Raw genomic sequence first — 19,419 nt, forward strand, 5'->3', positions numbered from 1 at the left:
AAGCGTTGTCATTTTTATCACAACATCATCACAACAAATACGATTTAATAAAAAGAAAAAAAAAAGAGAGGTACGAATGCTCTTGCCGCCTCTTGCTTTTTTCTTCTTTATTTAAATAAAAAACAGTTTAATTATTTTTTAATTTTAATTTTAATTTCTATTTCTTTTTTCTCGTGAAAATAATTAACTCAAAAAACGGCACCGTAAGTCGCGCCTCGCGTCGAGCTGAAATCAACTTCAATAGAACGTCCTAGAAAGCAAAAGCCAAACGGCCGCTCAGCCACTCAGTCGAAAGCAAAAATATAAGGCCCCGTTTGTTTTTTCACAAACCCTCCACTTTCGGAACGGTGAAGTTCCTATTTTCACTTTTTTGCTTCTCTCACTCAACATTGGGTTCGGCTACAGTGAAAATAGAAACTTCCCTTCCTCCATTAAGCTAAAACGAAAAAGTCGTTTTCCAAAAGATCTCCAAACGCGGTCCACACACCCGCTTTTATTACGGTGAAGCATTTTTTTTTTCTTTTATTCTCACTATTCCCTTTTTTCTTGCTTTCCAAGGAATTAGGAAAATGAAAAAAAATAAAACACAATAAAACAAAAACTAATTTAAAGTAGCTTTGGTTTTGTTTTCCTTTCTAAAAGGCCAGGTAGGGTTTTAGAAGAGATGGCGGAGGCGGCGGAGACTGAGGCAACGGAGCATCCGTGGATGAGTCCGGAGAAAACCGAGATTAATGGCCGTGACTTGACGATAACGGTATTGACGGTAGGTGATGATAGACATGAGAGAGGAGGATTGGCTGCGTCGCAGTCGAATGAAACTACATCAAACGTTTCCGATCGAAAGTTAGGGTTAGGAGAGAGAGCTTTTTCCGCCGCTGGTGCTGCGTTTTTGTCGGCTATCATCGTCAATCCTCTTGACGTTGCCAAGGTAATAAATTTGTTAATAAGTTTTAAAAAAATTATTATAATTATTTGATAACATGATTTTCTCAAATATTTGTATGTAAAAGTGTGCTTATTTATATATACGTTTGTTTAATTTTTGTTATTTGCAGACAAGGTTGCAAGCACAAGCTGCTGGAGTAGCTTACTCACATCCGTTAAGCAATCTTATTAGTCGTATGGCCTATTTTGGGCCTAGAACAGTATGTATTCCATGCCATTTTCTGGTTTCGTTGAAGCAATTTCGTGTGAACATGTGTTAAGAATTGAAGAAGTGGTTAATTTTGTTAGTTTATTTTTGGTTAGATGTTTGCAGATTTAAGGTGTTCTCCGTCCTGTACACGTGCTGGAGTTCATGGTACTGTGTCAATGTGTCCTCCTGATTGTTTTCAGTACAGAGGAACACTTGATGTCTTTTACAAAATCATACGGCAGGTTGGTGGGGTTTGGCACATATTCAATGTCTGTGGCATAAATGCTCATTTTTGATTGCTTGTACACCAAAGGGATTTTCAATGGCCTAATTGGAGGGTTACTGCAGGAAGGATTTTCCAGGCTGTGGAGAGGCACAAATGCTGGTTTGGCATTGGCTGTACCAACGGTAAGTTTCTCATTCTAGCAGGGGAATATCAGCAGTAAGTGCATTGCAGATTATAGAGAATGATTTTACCAAGTAGGCTATTGTTAATGGGCATTCACTCTATTTGAACAGGTGGGAATCTACCTACCTTGCTATGACGTGTTCCGCAACTGGTTAGAAGAGGCAACCGATAAGAATGCTCCAAGTGCGACACCATATGTCCCTTTGGTTGCAGGATCATTGGCACGATCATTGGCTTGTGCAACTTGCTACCCCATTGAACTTGCCAGAACCCGGATGCAGGTTGTTACATATTAATTAATGCCTACTTCTATTTAAATGTATAAAAGGAATTATGTTCGGGAGAGGTCGTTGAAAAATAATTCAGTTGTTGCCATTTGGCACTGACTTCTCTCTAGAGGAGTAAATGCCTTTAGTGATGTCTTTATTTCAGAAATGCACTACAGACTCATAGTTGGACATGTGTTAGTGATGCGAGATATGAGATCTTAACATTCTTAGTTTGGCTGTTTTGATGGACTTGTAGTAGACAAATTAGCAGAATATTTGGAGTACTTGCATGAAGAGATGATAAACACGGAATTCATGTTGCTTTAAAACTGATTAATAGTTGGAGTGCTTATCTTCGTATGTAAAATATGAATTAGGACTAATTATCAAAACTTTTTCTCATTTTGTTGTAAAATAGGCATTCAAGGGTAATCAAATTGGCAAGAAGCCTCCTGGTGTCTGGCAGACGTTATTGGGTGTACTGTCCCATGTTAAAAGCACAAATAACATTCAAAAAGGCTGTAAGTTGATTCATTAATTAATAGTAGTTTTTAACACAGAAATTGGCTTAAACAAACTTGACAGCTTCATTGCTTGTGCTCCTGTTTCTTATACTTCAAAATAATCATGAGTTCAAGGGTACTTTTCATGAAATTGGTGAATTCAGTTTCATGTTCATGTGGATTAGAGCGGATAGGCTTCTTAGAGTAGATCTTTTCACCTTTCATATAAATATGCACTTATTCAATTTTAGAAGTGAATTAAATGCATCACCAATTTGAATCAAAATTTGAAGTTAAAAGTAGCATACAAGTCTTCACATGTTGAACTCAGTTTCTTCAGAATTCAAATTTTTTGAGTTGTATGACTGTTTCTAGAAATTTAATACCATGACTCTGTTAAAACCTTATGTAGAATGTCAGAGTGTCTATTGGTGATTAGGCTTATATATAGATGGTTAAATGGGCCAATCCATGTGGATTCTATCCTCAGTTAGTTACTAAAATGCTGGAAAATTGAACATGCTCATGTTGCTTTGTTATTCTAGTTTTTCATTGAATTTAGTTGATTTTTATGAGACAAGACATTGACGTTGTCTTAAATTTTACTTCCAAGATGTTGGGTCATATATAAACCATAGACAATGCAAGAAACAATAAGGATTCTACATGAAAATCATTCAGCTTTAAGCGAGGAAGGACTAACAATAATACAGTTCACCATTGGCACATTGCAGTTGACCGTTTTTGTTTTTTTTTGGTTCATTATGATTGACAATCTTCATGTAACAGTCCAAGGCTACCGCATACTGTGGACGGGCATGGGAACGCAGCTTGCTCGAGATGTTCCTTTCTCAGCAATTTGTTGGTCAACTCTTGAGCCTGTGAGAATTTATTCGCTCAATCTGCTTATCTTGTACCATTTGTTTTGTGTATGATATAGCTGTGTGCGTGTATATGTGATATTCTTGGACCATGATTTGTTTTCTTCATTCAACTAGATGAGGAGAAGACTTCTGAGTTTTGTGGGTGAGGATTCCAACGCAGCCAGTGTACTTGGAGCAAATTTTTCTGCTGCTTTTGTTGCAGGAAGCCTCGCCGCTGCTGCTACATGTCCTCTAGATGTTGCAAAGACCCGAAGGCAAATAGAGGTAATTTCTAAAAATATGACAGTGCATTCTCTTTCTTTTGGGTTAGGGAATTCTGATCAGTCGTGTATCTTTTAGGATATCTGTTGGTTTTGTGGGGAAAAAAATGGTAATAAATTTTTGGAATATCTTATTCAATAATTATGCTGTTGTCTCTTTATTTTTCAGAAGGATCCTGGCAGGGCAATGAGGATGACAACACGACAAACATTAATGGAGGTTTGGAGGTAGGTTTTCTAATTCATAATTAATTATTGTTTTTAGATCCCAACTTGAGCTATCCAAATTTTCTATCAAATCAATTGTTAAATGAATTTCATCTCTGAGAACCTTCTTCGCTGATCTGTATTGGCAATAGGTGTAGGTATGAAATTTCATGGTCTAATGACTGTGTATTCCATATGATTTTAATCAATTCAAATATATATTGGTTGTTTGTTTACATATTATATCAAGCCTATGTAGTAGTGACCCTTTAATCTGCTTGGAGCAGGGAGGCAGGTATCAAGGGTTTGTTCACAGGAGTTGGTCCTCGTGTTGCCCGTGCAGGCCCTTCCGTTGGGATTGTTGTCTCATTCTATGAAGTTGTGAAGTATGTTCTACATAACCGATAACCGACGTAGTACATCATAATGAAGATTGCCACTCAATTCTCTATCCTTCAGTGAATCAATGTTCGGTGAGGGCGTAGGAGCAACACCTTACATGGGGCGGGCAAACCGCTTCGAAGCTTTGCTGTGGATAAATCATACATGCTAATAAAACGACAGAATTTTGATCGCGGTAGGTCCTTTTCCATAGGCCACTAGGCCTGCTAAATGCTAATTGCTAAGGCACAGTAGAATATTTTGCCTTAACCAATATTTTTATTTTTTTTTGTTTTCTCGTTTTGGAGCTAACTCGCTTTGTACAGCTCGGTTTGAGCGTGTATCTTTTCTTGGCTCTTTGGCCGAGCAATTTTTCCTGAGAGTTGGTCTCAGTTTGCTAATTATATAGTAAAGCTTTGCAAGTTTCGTCTCAACTCTTCTGAGCAATTTTGTTGGCATTTGATAATAAATCTTATGAAGATTGGACGGTTTGATTTGACTTGAACATGAGGTTCGAGAAAGAACGGAACAACTACACGGATGAATATGTAATGCCTGGGTCCGTTGAGGCGAGAAAAAATAAAAATTGGAGTTTAATCATTTCAAGGCAGAAGTTTTACGCTTTGGCCTCGAATTTATAATTTTCGTGTTATGACTTCTGAAAAGTTGTTTTTGTTATGAGGTAAATTCATATATAAATTTCGTAAATATTTAATTCTAAAAATCTCTTACTAACCTCTTTTTTTTTTTTTTGAAAAAAAAAAATCTCCGCATCTCTGCTCAAGGGGTTAAAAGGAGAAGCCATCCCAATTTCTCATAATAATCGAAAAGTGTAAAAAGAAAGAGCCAGAATTTTCAAAACGGGAATAACCTAAAATTTAGACTTGGAATATTATCATAGGAGAACATAAAATTGAAGAAAAAAGAAAAAAGTTTGCATAAAGAGGTGCAATATAGCATCATCAGGAATATCTGAAGAACAAATAAAGATGGCAATTCAATTCAATTGGTCTATAAAATTCAAAAGATTAAACACTGAATCTATCCTTCAGAAACCAACAAAAATTACACCACATCCACAAGCGCCGGTACAGGAGTCAATGAATAAGGTACGTGAGAATCAACGCCACCAGCATCAGAACATATGCAATTCCTTGGTCTATTGATGTCCCTGCAAATGCAATTTAATTAATTAATAATCACATACTATAACTTTATATAATATATGTAAGAATGACAGAAGAGAAGAACTGAAAGTTGAAACTCTCACCGTCGCTGGTGGGTGCCGGAGAAGCCGCCGTGGATTGCCCCTGAGACACCGCCGGCATTGTCATCATCGCGTATATGATCGAAATTATTATAAATATATTGAAAGAAGCCCTACACACAACCATTGTTTTTTTTCTCCTCCTTTTTTAAGCAGTCTCAATATTTGAAAAGAGGAACACAGAGAACTGAAAATGAAGGGAAAAAAAAAAAGGGCAAACAAACAAAGAGTAGGCAGAGAGAAAGAAGATGCAAAATTAAGAATAATGAACGAACGAACGAACGTGGATGAATAGAATTTATATACACACACACGTACTCCATTTTTATAGGGCTTGTGTTTCATATTGAATAATTAATAACTAATAATTAAGAGGTGGTTTTATTATTTTGCATGCAAATTGTTGGGTCCACCCGCATGTTCAGAAGACCCACGTAGCCATGTTACGTTCCCCTTCAATTTTTTCCATATTCCATCATTAAAATATTTAATTATTATTGCTAACAAAGTTATGGTTTTTGGTGATTAATTTCCTTTCGAAAGCACTTAACCAAAGAAGATTGCTAATGCTTTTGATATCACAGGAGCAAGAAACCATCAAGCATTCACACGCACATGCATTTATAAAATATTTAACACCTACGAAGAGTAACATCTTTTCATTGTACATATTTCTTATACAATGATCACGCAAAATCTCGAAGACAATTGCATGGACTAAAATTAAAGCTCAACTTGAGCGTGCATGCATTGATACCATAGCCTTAGAGCAGCCTTCGCGTTTTCATCACTTCATGCAAATTTTAGTGAGGCCAGAGGAAAGCTCCCATGGCAAATTTCCGCTTTTGCTCTGCATTTCCGATGACCGGAAGCCCATATTCCGATAAGAGGCGATCCAGCTGCCATTCGGGCATCGTTTCATAGTCGGATTGAGAGAACTTGGGGTAATGCAGTGGCATTTGGAACCCGCCATTGTTGCTCACTTGCTGGGTTCTTGCAACTCCAGCTACTCGACATGAAACTGCCTCCATCTCTTTTTCTCCCTCGGGTTTCCATGTGGTGAGGACGCCTCTTTATAGAGAGAGCTTAATGTAGTCAAGTCAAACGACCCAAACCAGAGCCACACCTACTTCTGTGTTAGGTGACCAAATGTGAATTCTTTTGATTTTCAACGGCCACTTGTCCACTTTTATATCTGCTTCACGAAAATTACATTATAGTGCCAACCCCCAAAACTCTCCATTTAAAAATCTCAACTCTCCAACTTTCCCGTTCCTGAACCCCTTACTTATAATATATAATGTACAATACTGTCAAATTTAAAAGTTAAAAAACACAGATTTCAAGTGTAACAAAAAATGTAGAGGCTTTCATTGGAGACTGAGAGTGTTTTACCAAATACTGTTGCATTATAGATATACCCCTAATTCATTTGGAGAGTTTTTCTTCTCTAAATTGTTGAGCTTCTAAGACTAAGAAGCCCATTCACTAACACACGATTTTGCAAACTTTACCCACAAGGAACTCAAATTCTCTATCAGATGGCTAAATATCACAGACCAAGTACCATTCACCAATCTTGGGGTGCTTAAGTACATAGATACACTAGCACGCTAAATACTTCTATAACAACCTTTATATACATGTAATATCTCATAAAATGAAACATTCTTGACCTACAAAAGTAGTGATGAAACCGTTAGTCTGAAAGGGACAAATTTAGTACCAAGGAGTGAATGGAAAATGAACAAAATCGTCATTCTCCGCGACTTGGTTCTAGCAGCAAGCTTGGGATTGTAATGTCTTTGAACGCATGTCAATGGCAAGTCAAAGTCAAGGGAAATAGGGATCCTCTTTGTTCTTACAGATATCAAACAGTTGCTTGGAGTAACGACTGGCAAATGTTCTGCAAAGCTCAAGTCCCTTGGGGTCATACTCTCGCAACTCCTTGACTGATTTTTTCAATTCACCTTGTGGGTCTCCATCAGTAAGGAACTCTGCCAGCCTGGTGCCCCTATAGGTTAATTAAAGATTTCAGTGATTATTGTGAAACGACAGAATGAGTAATTAAAGCAAAGGGCTTACTTTTGATACATTTTGACTGATCCCAGTGGGCTATAATTAAAGCAAACTGTAGACTCCAAGAACATAGTATATTTTTTTATCAGAAAGAAAATAAGTAAATTAGATGCAGGGAATGCACATAGAGGAGGCTCAAGAAGTCCACAAAGACAGAAAGACAGAAGACAAAACTCCACAAGCCCAAGAACCACAAATCCTATAAGATCCAAAACTCTAACTAATGATATTACGCCATAGCTGCTTCCCAATTAATCAAAATAAAGACAGACAAATCTTTAAACTCTGGAGAGAAAGAAGCCCATAGAGAAGCGCAGAATTTAACTCTATCCCAAAGAAACATGTAATCTTCCATCACTTTGTTTTAAAAATTCTTAAGTTTCACTGCACAATCCCATAAGACAGAAGACTTTCCCCTACTTTTAACTCTAAAAAGTTTTTCCAAGAAAACAGAAAAGCTTGCTGCGGGTGCTGCCCAACCCAATTTAAAAGTCCTAACCAGCTTGGACCACAAGAAGAAAGCAGCTGGGCAGTGAAGAAACAAGTGGTGAATACTTTTCGAAGCAATTTTACACAAGACATACCAATCGAGGGATAAGGCCATTCTTGGTCTTCCCTTCTGAATTACATCATTGATTTTAATTTTCTGTTGAGCCACCATCATCTTCACCTTTGCGGGAACTTTAGCTTTTCATATCAGACTAGAGGGGGCAAAAATAGGTGCAGAGTCATCTATAAGACTGAGAAAGTATGATTCAGTAGAAAAAAATTCCTGATTTTTGTAGAGTCCGGGCTCTCTTATCTTCTTTTATGCTATCGATATGAACTCCCTCAATCCCTAAGCAAGTCAGAACAGAGTTGAAGCTCTCTGTCATTCAAGTTTCCAAAGAATCTAAAGTCCCAACTCTACTGCATTGATGAAAACCTCACCATACAAGCTATAGAACAATTATGATCTAAAGGAGGACTATACAACCAAGGAAAGGACTCACTCAGTGTCCTCTCATCCGCATCCTCCCAGAATCTACTTAATGTTTGACAAAAAACCAGCTCTACCCTTCGATATATACACCCAAGGACATCTACTGGATCCTCTATTAACATCAGTCGTATCCCACCCATTTCATGCATACCTTTAATGACCAGATGCCAAAAAGACTGAACTTCCAAAGGAAATCTTCATAGCCAGTTACCAAGAACAGAGTATACTGACAGGTAAAAAGCAGAATGGAAACATCATACATTTGGAATACCATTCATTTTTCCTCGCCAACTAGAAAAATAAACTGTATGGAGAACTCTGCTGACATTTCTCCGCGGAACAATGGTCTTAAAGCCAGTTGTTTTCACTACAGAGAAGTTATGGTTCCAGGGGAGAGATGGGAAGTTCAAACTGATAGAATGTGGAACCCTTTAATTTAACTCAACAAGAAATTAATTCAGGAAAAGATAGAGGAAAAACTACAATTCAAGGGTTTGGAGGAAATAACATAAAGTGAGTCTACGAAGAAAATAAGCGTTCTCATCGTATACTAATTTGCATCAAGTTCAACATGAATAAACCTATATTATTCTACCAACTTTTTCCCCCTACAATAAATACAAGGAGACTAAATGACAGTTAAGTGCAAGCAGAAGGATTGGAGATCACAGCCATAAATCTATTAACAAGTGAAGAGGTATGCAATAACTGTTCATATGCATACCTGTAAGCATCAAATTTGCTGAAGCCACGGGAATTGTAGACCAAAGATCCTTTACAATCTTTTTCCTCAGAAGTCTGCTGCCGATAGAGGGCACATACGGCCTTCATGCACAGTTCAGGATCCTTACCGAAGGCTGAAAGCATGTCTGCCTCTAACTCCCACTCTGAATTCTGATCTTTTGTCCTGTTAAGTCTAGATAAAATCTCATCAAAGTCCATGTCTGAGTCATCCTGGGCCCCACTAGAAGCATCATCACCATCAGAATCTTCAGTGCCATCATCAACAATAAAACCATTCAAGTTCTCACTCTCACTATCTGACCCAGCATCTTCTGATTCATCATCTTCAACATCCTCAGTTGCAGGGATTCCTTGTTGACCTATAGTTTCATGGGTTTGGCTAGAGGACCTTTTTCCTCCAGCAAACTTTCCGGTGCCTTTTCTTAGGCGCCGCCTTGGAGGAGTTACGAGATTCTCGATGTTGTCATCCCCAGGAGAAGCAACTGTCACACAGCAGCTTTTCATCTCAGAACTTACTAGATTAGGAACTATTTCCTGAATATTCCTCCTCTTGAGTTTACAGATTGGGACATCATCTTCATCGCTCTCTGTGTCGCTAGTAACAATATTAGAAGCTTGTTTTCTTTTGGGAGTAACAACTGGCACACTGTCATTGCAGGTCTCCACATTTTCTTCATAGCTGTACTTAAAAAAAGCTCTCTTTGGACTTTCATTAGGTGTAGTTTCCCTGTCACTACCCACAGTTCCTTCGGCTGGATGATCAGTTGATATGTAAATGTTTTTATCTCCAAAAATTGAAAGGAGATGGGGAACATCAGGCTCATCATCACTGTCGCATATATCAATTACACCAGAACTAGCAGTTCTAACACCACCGGGCGTTGATGGAGCCATCTTTTTGCCGAGACTTCTATCTTCTTCAAATGCCAAATTTTTTCTGACTTGTCTACCGCGTTCTGGTTTAGATTCTGAACTGGCACCTTCTTTTTCTCTTTCCATAGAAATAATATGTTTAGAAGGTGTTCCTGCCATGAAACCAAAAACATAAAAGAATCAGTTTAAAGATTCCTCCACTCACGATATAATCACTCGATTAGGAAACTAATTCCATTTTATAAAGCAATGCAAATTATATCAACAAAAACAACCATTGCGCGGGTATCAAAATGCATGAGAAAAAGACATTTGCCAACCCAAAAAAAAAGTCATTGAAGTGTCACACTATAAGCATTGCTCAAAGAGCAAACACCAGCATAACTTTCCCATGTGGTGTCAAAGTAAACATCCAGAACCTCAAGCTGCAGAGGCCTCAATCAACAGGCCACATTAGCGATTCAGCTCGATCCAAGGGATTTATGTTGAAGCAATTGGAAATTAAACCTTGGAAGAATTTCATCACCCATCAATAGGCATATCAGACCTAGAACTTAGATGCTTTTACAATCAGTTGACGGATTAAAAAGCCCCCTTTCATCAACTCTACTTGTTTCAGGGCAAGAAAATAGAACCATCCACACAAGAATCTCTCACACAAAACACATCAAGTGAAAAATCCAAATGCAAAACAGACTAACCACAAAAAGGAAGCATAAACCAGATAAATACAATAAATTCCACTAAATGTTTGTCTTAAAGGTATACAATAAAAGGAAGATTCTTGCCAGTAAAAGTTTGCCAACGTACTAACCGAGTCACATTCAAACAACTGCAATCAGATTCACTTATGCTAATAAAAGATTAATGAAAAATTCAATATTTATTCTTTCAAGTTCATGATGCATGGTGTTTTCCCCTTAACATCAGGACAAAACCATAAAATGAAAGAAAAAAACTAAACAATTCAACAAAAGCCAAGAAGGCAATACCTTCGAGTGCTTCATTCGAAACCCTAGACTCCAACTCTTTCAACTTCTTCAAAGACTCAGCTTCATTCTCAGCCCTTTTCATCCCACTCTCCAATGCCTTATTCTCAACCACTAACTGAGCCACCCCATCTCCCTCTCCCTCTCTAGTCAAGTCAACAACTCCTAGACTAATTTCACTTCCTTTCTTCTCCCTCTTCAAAGCCTTGAGTTCTTCTTCAATCCCATTTTTCTCATCTTCCAATTCCTTGAACTTTTGCTCGAGTTTTTCAAACTGGGTTTTCTTCTTTTCAATTTCTGATTCAAGTTCAAGGCATTTTGACTCCAATTCACTGCACTTCCTAGACTCAACCATCTCACTTTTTATACTAGTTTTGTCATCCATATTAAATCATACAGCCCTCAAAATCGAAACTTCGAATAGGAGGTATCACAAAATCGAGAGAAACATGAACAATGAGTTAAGTTTCGATTTTTTTCCCCTTCCTTTTTCTGGACTTCGAGTAATTTGCTCGGAAACAGAGTCCTCAGTCACGATGGCGGAGTAAAATTGTGTTTTTACAATTTCACCCCCAAAAATTGTATTTTGACCTTTTGGTTTTTTTTTTTTTTTGGAAAAGGAAAGAAAGGAAAAATTATACATTGACAACTTAGTGTGGATCAGTTTATTTAGGAAAAAAAACTAACTTTTAGAAAAAAGAAAGGGAAAAAATCATTTGCAGATAAATTATTGCTTAAATTAAGGTGAGGGTTCAGTCTTTCCATAAGGACGAGGGTTTTTATTATTTTATTATTTTATATTTTTAAGTTAGACTTTGTTGATGTTGAAATCTGGTCGTTATTTACTCGATTAAATAGGCTCACCAATGGTTGTATTGACACTGATTGGAACACTGTACTCCTAACGCTTTCTCAATTGCACAGACCCCAAAGGCTCAAATCAATCCATTTCTTCCTTCGTGACATGCGCTCACAGAAATAAATCAGAGGCGCCGGTGGTTTTTCCGGCAAAAACCCCCCAATGCTTAAGTCAATACGTGAGGTTTTGGGAAAAAACGTTGTATTTTTAGACCTATGCAAACTAATAACGATTGAATCAAAGAAAAATGTTTCAGAAGCAAATTCTGAAATCAAATTGGCAGAGTTTTTCCCCCCTTTTTGTATCTCTCCTTTATATTTTTTTCCCCCTTTTTATAGGCAATCATTCCATATCTCTAGAACAATTTCCCACGCCTATCATACTCGGGCAATCAAGGGTCCTTACGGATCTCAACAATAAGATGTGGACAACGTGGGGTGTCGTGCTTTTCCCAGCGATTTGGGGTGTGACGAAATTGTCGCATTGACGTGAGATCATGCCCTCTTTCCGAATGACAGGTTTCTGGTCGGTATATATTTCTGGTCGGTCATCAAGTGTACCACAAAGACTACTCCCACTAGGAATCTGCTTATATCCCTTTACTGAGAAGATTCGTTCTCAGATAGGAAATGGGGACATGTCCAGCTGGTGTCCTTTTAATACCCAAACAAACTTTAATTTTGATATGCTTAGATCTAAACACTACAATTAAAGTATAAATTATATATATAAATTACTACTCTTATTAGTCTTTGTGTTGCTCTCTAATGAAATATTAAAAAAAAAGTAATAGCCTAAAATATGGTTAATTCATAAAATAATTTATTGATTAATCTAATTATTTTATTTTTCAATAATTTTACTTTGAGTTAAAAAAAATAGAAAATACTTGTTAATTAGATGGTTATCACTTCCTCTCATCATTTTTAAAGGGAGGAGTTCAATTTCCATTTTGTTGATAAATTTCTCTTTCAATTAAAATAATATCTCCTATTTTAGAGTTAACTTTCAAGCTCTACCCATCACAAAGGCAAAATTCTATCTAATAATATTAGTATATCAAAATTGGATATTAAAAAACATACAAAAATAAGAAAGGTTGGACCTACATAAATCATTTTGAAAACTATATTGTTATTTGCCATTATACTTAATATTTGGGTCAATTTATGATTGTGCTTAATATCAGGGACCAATATTAAACATATGGAGCTTTAATGATGCTTTCGACGCTAACAGAGGCGCTAGCTCAATACTTTCCCGAGAAACAAACAGAAATCAAAGATGAAACTCTTAAAGCGTGCTACTCAATACACCACCACCACATTCTATTCTCCAACGAGTAGAGGATATTTCAAAAAATTTTCAATTGGGTCCAAAAGTTGCTTCTTTTCTACTTCCTCTGAGGAACCGGAGCTGATGAACTTTATGAATTACCTTGATTCTCTGAAAAACTTCGAAAAATCGGGCGTGCCCAAAGGAGCAGGTACGGATTCGGATGATGGGTTCGATTTAGGTCGTATGAACCGCCTTATGGACCGGCTTGGTAATCCTCACTCTAAGTTCAAGGTTCGTTCCTTTTGCTATTTTTTTTTTCGCCCCTTAAAATCTCAGATGCACTTAAATTGTTAAAACTAAACATTATAGAATGGTCATGAGTTCAAGGTTCGTTCTTTTGCTGCAGTCTGAGTTCGAAAGCTGGAAATTTTGTTGTGCTTTTCTGAATACTGTACTCTCATGTTGCTTTTGTAAATGCTTTTTGTAGAAAGCACTTTCAGTTAAAAGGGCTTTATATTGAAGCACCTAAAAAGCCATTTTGGAGAAGCTTAAATTTCTACAGCTACCTCTTGCACTCTAAAATGCTTTTATCCATAAAGTGTTTTTCATAGATATAGCATTCTTTATTATTATTTTTTATAATACTATTCTTTATTCTCAAATGCACGTAAGTTGTTTCAACTGAATGTTATAGAATTGGCATAAAAGTGCTTTTAACTGTTTGAGAACTTTGTAACGGTGTTAAAATTACTTCTACACAAGGTGGAAAGTTTTCTTATATGTTTCCTTTACTGTAAAATGTTGTTATTTAACAATTGCTTTTATCAATAATACTCCAAATGTCTTTTGTTTTCAATCTCATATGCAACTAGACGTTATGGAATATGCATGAAAGTGCTTTTCAACTTTTTGAGTACTTCTCACAGTGTCAGAAACACTTCTAATTTCTTTTATATGTTCTTCAATTTGTAAAAGGTCCTTGAAAATGATATATTTGTGCTCTGCGTACATTGTTTGGTGAATCTGTATGAGCATAATTAAAATGGGTGTAATTGCAGACCGTTCACATCGCTGGGACCAAGGGAAAAGGATCAACAGCTGCTTTTCTCTCTAGTATTTTACGTGCAGAAGGGTATTCCGTTGGTTGTTATACTAGGTATGAAGTTATGATTACCATATAGATAGCAGAAGCTTTATGCATGTGCAGCCTTTTCAATGTTTTAGTTTCTTGACAGCTGGCTTGGTTTTTTGTAAGCAGCCCACATATTAAAACGATCAGAGAGCGCATGAATGTGGGAAGATTGAATCGACCAGTTTCTGCAAAGGCCTTGAATTGTCTTTTCCATAAGATTAAGGGTGTTCTTGATGAGGCAATACGACTTGAAAATGGTTGCATCACTCATTTTGAGGTATCTAATGTGTATCATCGGAATTTGATGCTCTAGGAGGAAAGCTCCACATTATAGTTAAGATTTTCAATAGCAAATATAGAGAAATAGAAGCAAACTTGGTTTCAGAGTATGTAGAATCATTTTGTAGGTGATTTGTGCGTAATTTTTTTTTTTTGGGGGGGGGGGAGCATTTGATACCAATTATTGCAGTTCTATGGTCTGAATGGTAGCTATGACCTTAACCACAGTTCAGTTTGAGGATTCTTTTCCGTACCATTCATAGTAATTTCAAGCAGGATTGTGCAGAATGTGTAGCATGTATGTGCCTCTTTAATAGAAAGGTTTCAATTATATGGTAAAGCATTGCAATTTGTACATGTACTATCTTCATTTACGCTCCTTTCTTTTCCTTAATTAATTAATGGGAAAACTTCAGGTTCTCACTGCTATGGCATTTGCTCTATTTGCTCAGAACCATGTCGATATTGCAGTTATCGAGGTGATATATAATTTTCACCTTTTTTTTTCGTTTCAGCATTTTTTTGGGTACTGTTTCGTACACAAGGGCTCGCTCGCATGCTTCTATATCCTTTGATAAATTTTGTACCCCAATGTCCTTTTCTTATCTAATTAAAGAAGAGAGCATGCTAATGATAAGTTTGCTTGCTTCTGATGTAACAGGCCGGGTTGGGAGGTGCCCGGGATGCAACAAATATCATTTCTAGCTCTGGACTTGCTGCATCAGTTATAACGACTATAGGTGAGGAACATACGGCAGCACTAGGTGGTTCTTTGGAAACTATTGCTATGGCTAAGTCAGGAATCATCAAATATGGTCGCCCAGTTAGGTGATTCTCCTTACACATGTGAACAGCACTTTAATTGAATATAAAACAACAATTACTTGCATCCAATCTTCTATCTTTTCTTTTCCTTTTAACATATCCCTCCTTTACTAGATAAAAATACTGATTGATATTGGACTGGGATAATTCTCTTGTCGACATGCATGATAAAATTTGATCAAGAAATAATTATTATCTTTGCCTTTTAGCTGGACCATTGCCATGCTGATTTGATGGATGTTGTGTTGCATGAATATTTTTTCTCAAACTGCCTTATGAATGAAGCAGTATGCATACACTTAGTAATGAGGTGGAAATACTTTAAAATTGTGAAAGGATAGCTAAGTTTTTCTCATTGTGGATTCCGCCTAATTGTTTGACAACTTGTTTTTACTGCCATAATTTCACAGCATATTGAAATATTTTCTACATTATTATTTGTAGCAGAATCTAAATGTTGTTGGTTGGATCTTTTCAGTTGGTTTTAGGGGGTCCATTTCTTCCACATATTGAGCATATTCTTCGTGATGAAGCATCATTGATGTGTTCTCAGGTGGTATCAGCATATGATGCTGGAATTAGAGCTACCATAAATGGTCTGAGTATGTTCAATGACAGACCCTGTCAATCTTGTGACATAATAGTACAAGCTGAGAGAGACTTGAAGCTGGTATGCTCCTAATTATCTGCTTTCTGAAACCTTATATCTTTATATCTTCAATTATGTATGTTTAAATCAGCTTCTGTTATTTTTTCCCCCCATGCAGTCCATTGAGTTATTGGATGTAAAGCTGTGCATGATTGGAAATCACCAACTTCACAACGCATTGACTGCAACATGTGCAGCACTCTGCCTCCGTGATCAAGGTGGGTATTTGATGTTATCTTATTTTCTATCTGGCTTCAGGGAAGAACATTTTTGGAGAGCGGAAATTTTCTTAATGAATGGTTAAGGTAAGAAGTAGAATGCAGTTTGCTTCAGTTATGGATATTGGTTCAAAATTCCTATCTCTGTTCTCTGATGTGATGGCTGCAACCTTTGGATGCATACAATGTTTATTACAGTGGGTTGAATTCCTGGTCTGTTGGAAAATCCTGACACATCAATCTCTATCCATACAAGTTTTAATGGCTCCGTCTTTTGTGTGTTTTCCCCAAAAGTATTTTGGGGTTCCTACAACCCCACAGCAAAGCCAAACAGGATAGAGATGGATATTTGGCTTGCATAGACACAACCAAATATACTGTGTCTCAATAGTTCCCTTTGATTTCCTTGTATGTGATTCACTGTCTTTTGTCGGTAATTGAACATTCCAGGGTGGAAAATCTCAGATGGGTCGGTCAGGGCGGGTTTAGAGAATACATGCTTGGTTGGAAGAACCCAATTTTTAACATCCAAGCAAGCCGAGTTATTAGGACTACCCGGAGCAACAATACTTGTCGATGGAGGTGACTTTTATTCTTTTGTTGGTACTGCACTTTTATAGCTTTTCAGCATGGAATCATCTTGTTTCTTCATCTGTTGATTGTGAATATAAAGTGTAATCTTCATTTGAAGATTAGCAATATGTTTAATTTATTGTTTTCTGCAAATTACATTTTGATTAAGGCATCGTTCTCATTTTCCCAATTTTTAGCATCATGTGTCTTTTATGGTTGAATAGCATCTTTGCAACCTCCCTAAATAGAAGTCCTAATTGTTTCACTTAATGTTTTCAGCTCACACGAAAGAATCTGCTAAAGCTTTGGTGGACACAATACAAATGACATTTCCACAGGCAAGATTGGCTCTCGTGGTTGCAATGGCCATTGACAAAGATCATTTAGCATTTGCAAAAGAATTTCTCTCCGGTATAGTCCTCTGATATTCTGCTGTCCTTAATGAAAAGTATCACCAGGAACCAAATCCTGTTATTGAATATAATCTAATTCTCTTCTTCCTAGTGGGTCATATCGACATAGGCAAGTGGGTGGTTTCTAACTGAGATCTCATTACATCTCCTCAGGAAGGAAATTAGATTCTGTCATCCTAACAGAAGCTGATGTTGCTGGAGGGAAGGCTCGAGTAACTCCAGCTTCCTTGTTAAGGGATCGTTGGATCCAAGCTTCTGAAGAATTGGGAATCATTACTGTTCACAATGGAATGGCAGAATACCGAGAAATGTTTGATGATCAATTGGTTACATCTCTAACAGTGTTAGAACACAAAACCTTACTGGCTACTTCAAAGTCGTTTGCACTATCAATGAAGATGGCATATCAGATTCTTAGAAGGGTAGAGAACCAACCAGGTATTCTTGTAGTCACGGGATCTCTACATATCGTCTCATCAGTATTGGCTTCACTTCATGAGTTAAGCTGATTCCTTTCACTGCATCCCAGTAATTGTTGCATCGGATTACTAGTAAACAGGTAGTTTATACGAGGGCATCATTTAGAAAGCAAAAAGGCCAATCCAGCTTGCAACTAAAGAACTCCTAAAAGTGCTTTATACACGATTATGCAAATTGAGTTTATCAGCAATTATGTTGTCCTCTCGTCGAACATGTATCGCGGTTGCTATGGAAGATCATAATAATCCATTCAAAAGTAAGACAAAGCGGAAACCGAATCACTGTCAAGTTTCAACCATTGAAAATAATCCTCATCGAAAGCAAAATCAATGGCCAAGAGAATAGCTTGTAAATGTAAGCATTCCAATCAGCCTCAAGAAACAAAGACATGGAATGGGCGACCCTATATAATTAGTAGCATCATTTAACATATTCTTGATAATCTGATCAATTATTTTGACAGAAGAAACCAAAAAAAAAAAAAAAAAGGCTTTTATTTGAGAAAATTTTGCAGACACTCCATAATAATTTTCCACCAACTTCTTAATCTCACTTGGCCACGTCCTCTCATGAAACAGCAAGTTCTTGTTTTGCTGGTACTCTCCACTTGTGTCTTCAAACCAAACATATCACACATCCAACTTTTATAGGGCCAAAGTCAAACTCCTGTGATAAGAATCGACCTTTCTAAATCTAAATTGTTGCGTTTGATCATCAATAAATACCTAAGTTCTTAACAATAGTTAATTCAAAAAAAGAAGTTATTAACAATAAAAACATATTCTAAGTTTTCTAAAGTCTTTTTCCAACTTTTTTATTCCAAGATATCAAGAGGTACCTTAACACACATTAGCGTAATCCAATTCGGCTTTCGCATACCAAGACATTCTGATCCCACATTATTAATACATCAATCTCCGCTAAGAAACATGCAACACGTTCTAAAAAGAGAGACAAGAGGCTCTACGTTGTCCCATTTTCAAAATTCACCAACATGAAGTGTAAGCACCGCAAAGACAAATTTGTGAGGTAATTATAAAAAGGTGAACACATAACAAGCGACAACACTGTCTTGTACGCTGAAGAGCCATTAAATTATCAAGTGAAGCAAAAAATTTGCCATTAAAATTTGTCTTACAGTTAAGGTACCTACTCCCTCGAATCTTGTCACATTAAATCTTTGATTTTAAATAGTATTTTCTCAAACTACTTTACTGTTGGTTTCATCCATTGCTACTGTTAAGCTTTAAATTGGTTTGTCCAAAAGCTCATTATTTTGCCTTGAAAGAATCATTAAAAAAGAAACAAGACAGCAATGGCAAGCTCTCTCCCTCCCTCTCTCTCTTACAAAGATTCCTGCATTATGTTTTTAGAATCAAATTTTACTCAGCCACATGCTATAAACAAGCATTCATTGATGCATGTATATAATCATAAAGACACGATAGACGATAATATAGGAAGTAGAAACAGATCGTTACAGAGGAAAAATCCTGGGTTTCCTAAAGCCTTTGCATCATTTATAGCGGCACCACCACCCTATACGTAAATATATTACTGGAGTGAAAATTTGCAGTGTTAATGAGTTTTCTTTACATTAACTTGTACATGAGAGACCTTTCAGAGATAAAACAACAAAGCTTGTACGGGAGAGATGCTGAGGTCTGTATATAAGGTGGGTCACTTTACTTGATACATCAAACTTTAGTGGTGACGCTTGAATCCTAATTC

The 19,419-nt window shown here is 36.9% G+C and overlaps 3 protein-coding genes across 4 annotated transcripts; 2 read left to right on the top strand and 1 right to left on the bottom strand.

Moving 5' to 3' along the window:
- The first annotated feature begins 281 nt into the window (after nt 1-281).
- On the top strand, nt 282-4,482 carry LOC18031475 (mitochondrial carrier protein MTM1). Its single transcript, XM_006422052.2, has 11 exons — nt 282-501; nt 643-928; nt 1,056-1,145; nt 1,249-1,377; nt 1,484-1,543; nt 1,655-1,825; nt 2,232-2,334; nt 3,106-3,197; nt 3,315-3,464; nt 3,630-3,688; nt 3,955-4,482. Exons 2-11 carry the CDS (start codon nt 665-667, stop codon nt 4,073-4,075), a joined length of 1,239 nt encoding a protein of 412 aa, XP_006422115.1. The 5' UTR covers nt 282-501; nt 643-664; the 3' UTR covers nt 4,076-4,482.
- Nucleotides 4,483-6,686: 2,204 nt separating this feature from the next.
- On the bottom strand, nt 6,687-11,565 carry LOC18032786. Its single transcript, XM_006422054.2, has 3 exons — nt 10,986-11,565; nt 9,101-10,145; nt 6,687-7,329 (listed from the first exon to the last, which is right to left on the bottom strand). Exons 1-3 carry the CDS (start codon nt 11,365-11,367, stop codon nt 7,149-7,151), a joined length of 1,608 nt encoding a protein of 535 aa, XP_006422117.1. The 5' UTR covers nt 11,368-11,565; the 3' UTR covers nt 6,687-7,148.
- A 1,530-nt stretch (nt 11,566-13,095) lies between these two features.
- LOC18032874 (dihydrofolate synthetase) lies at nt 13,096-18,106 on the top strand. 2 transcript variants are annotated; one of them, XM_024191105.1, is made up of 10 exons: nt 13,096-13,410; nt 14,178-14,275; nt 14,378-14,528; nt 14,947-15,009; nt 15,192-15,353; nt 15,834-16,025; nt 16,123-16,222; nt 16,673-16,804; nt 17,075-17,206; nt 17,362-18,106. In XM_024191105.1, the coding sequence occupies exons 1-10, from the start codon at nt 13,126-13,128 to the stop codon at nt 17,715-17,717; spliced, it is 1,671 nt and encodes a 556-aa protein (XP_024046873.1). In that variant the 5' UTR covers nt 13,096-13,125; the 3' UTR covers nt 17,718-18,106. The 2 variants fall into 2 exon arrangements, with proteins under 2 accessions (XP_024046873.1, XP_024046876.1); XM_024191108.1 differs by lacking the exon at nt 17,362-18,106 and adding an exon at nt 17,300-17,350.
- Nucleotides 18,107-19,419: the final 1,313 nt, after the last annotated feature.

This window comes from Citrus clementina, unplaced genomic scaffold, assembly GCF_000493195.1.
Source record: "Citrus clementina cultivar Clemenules unplaced genomic scaffold, Citrus_clementina_v1.0 scaffold_9, whole genome shotgun sequence".
NCBI lineage: Eukaryota > Viridiplantae > Streptophyta > Magnoliopsida > Sapindales > Rutaceae > Citrus > Citrus x clementina.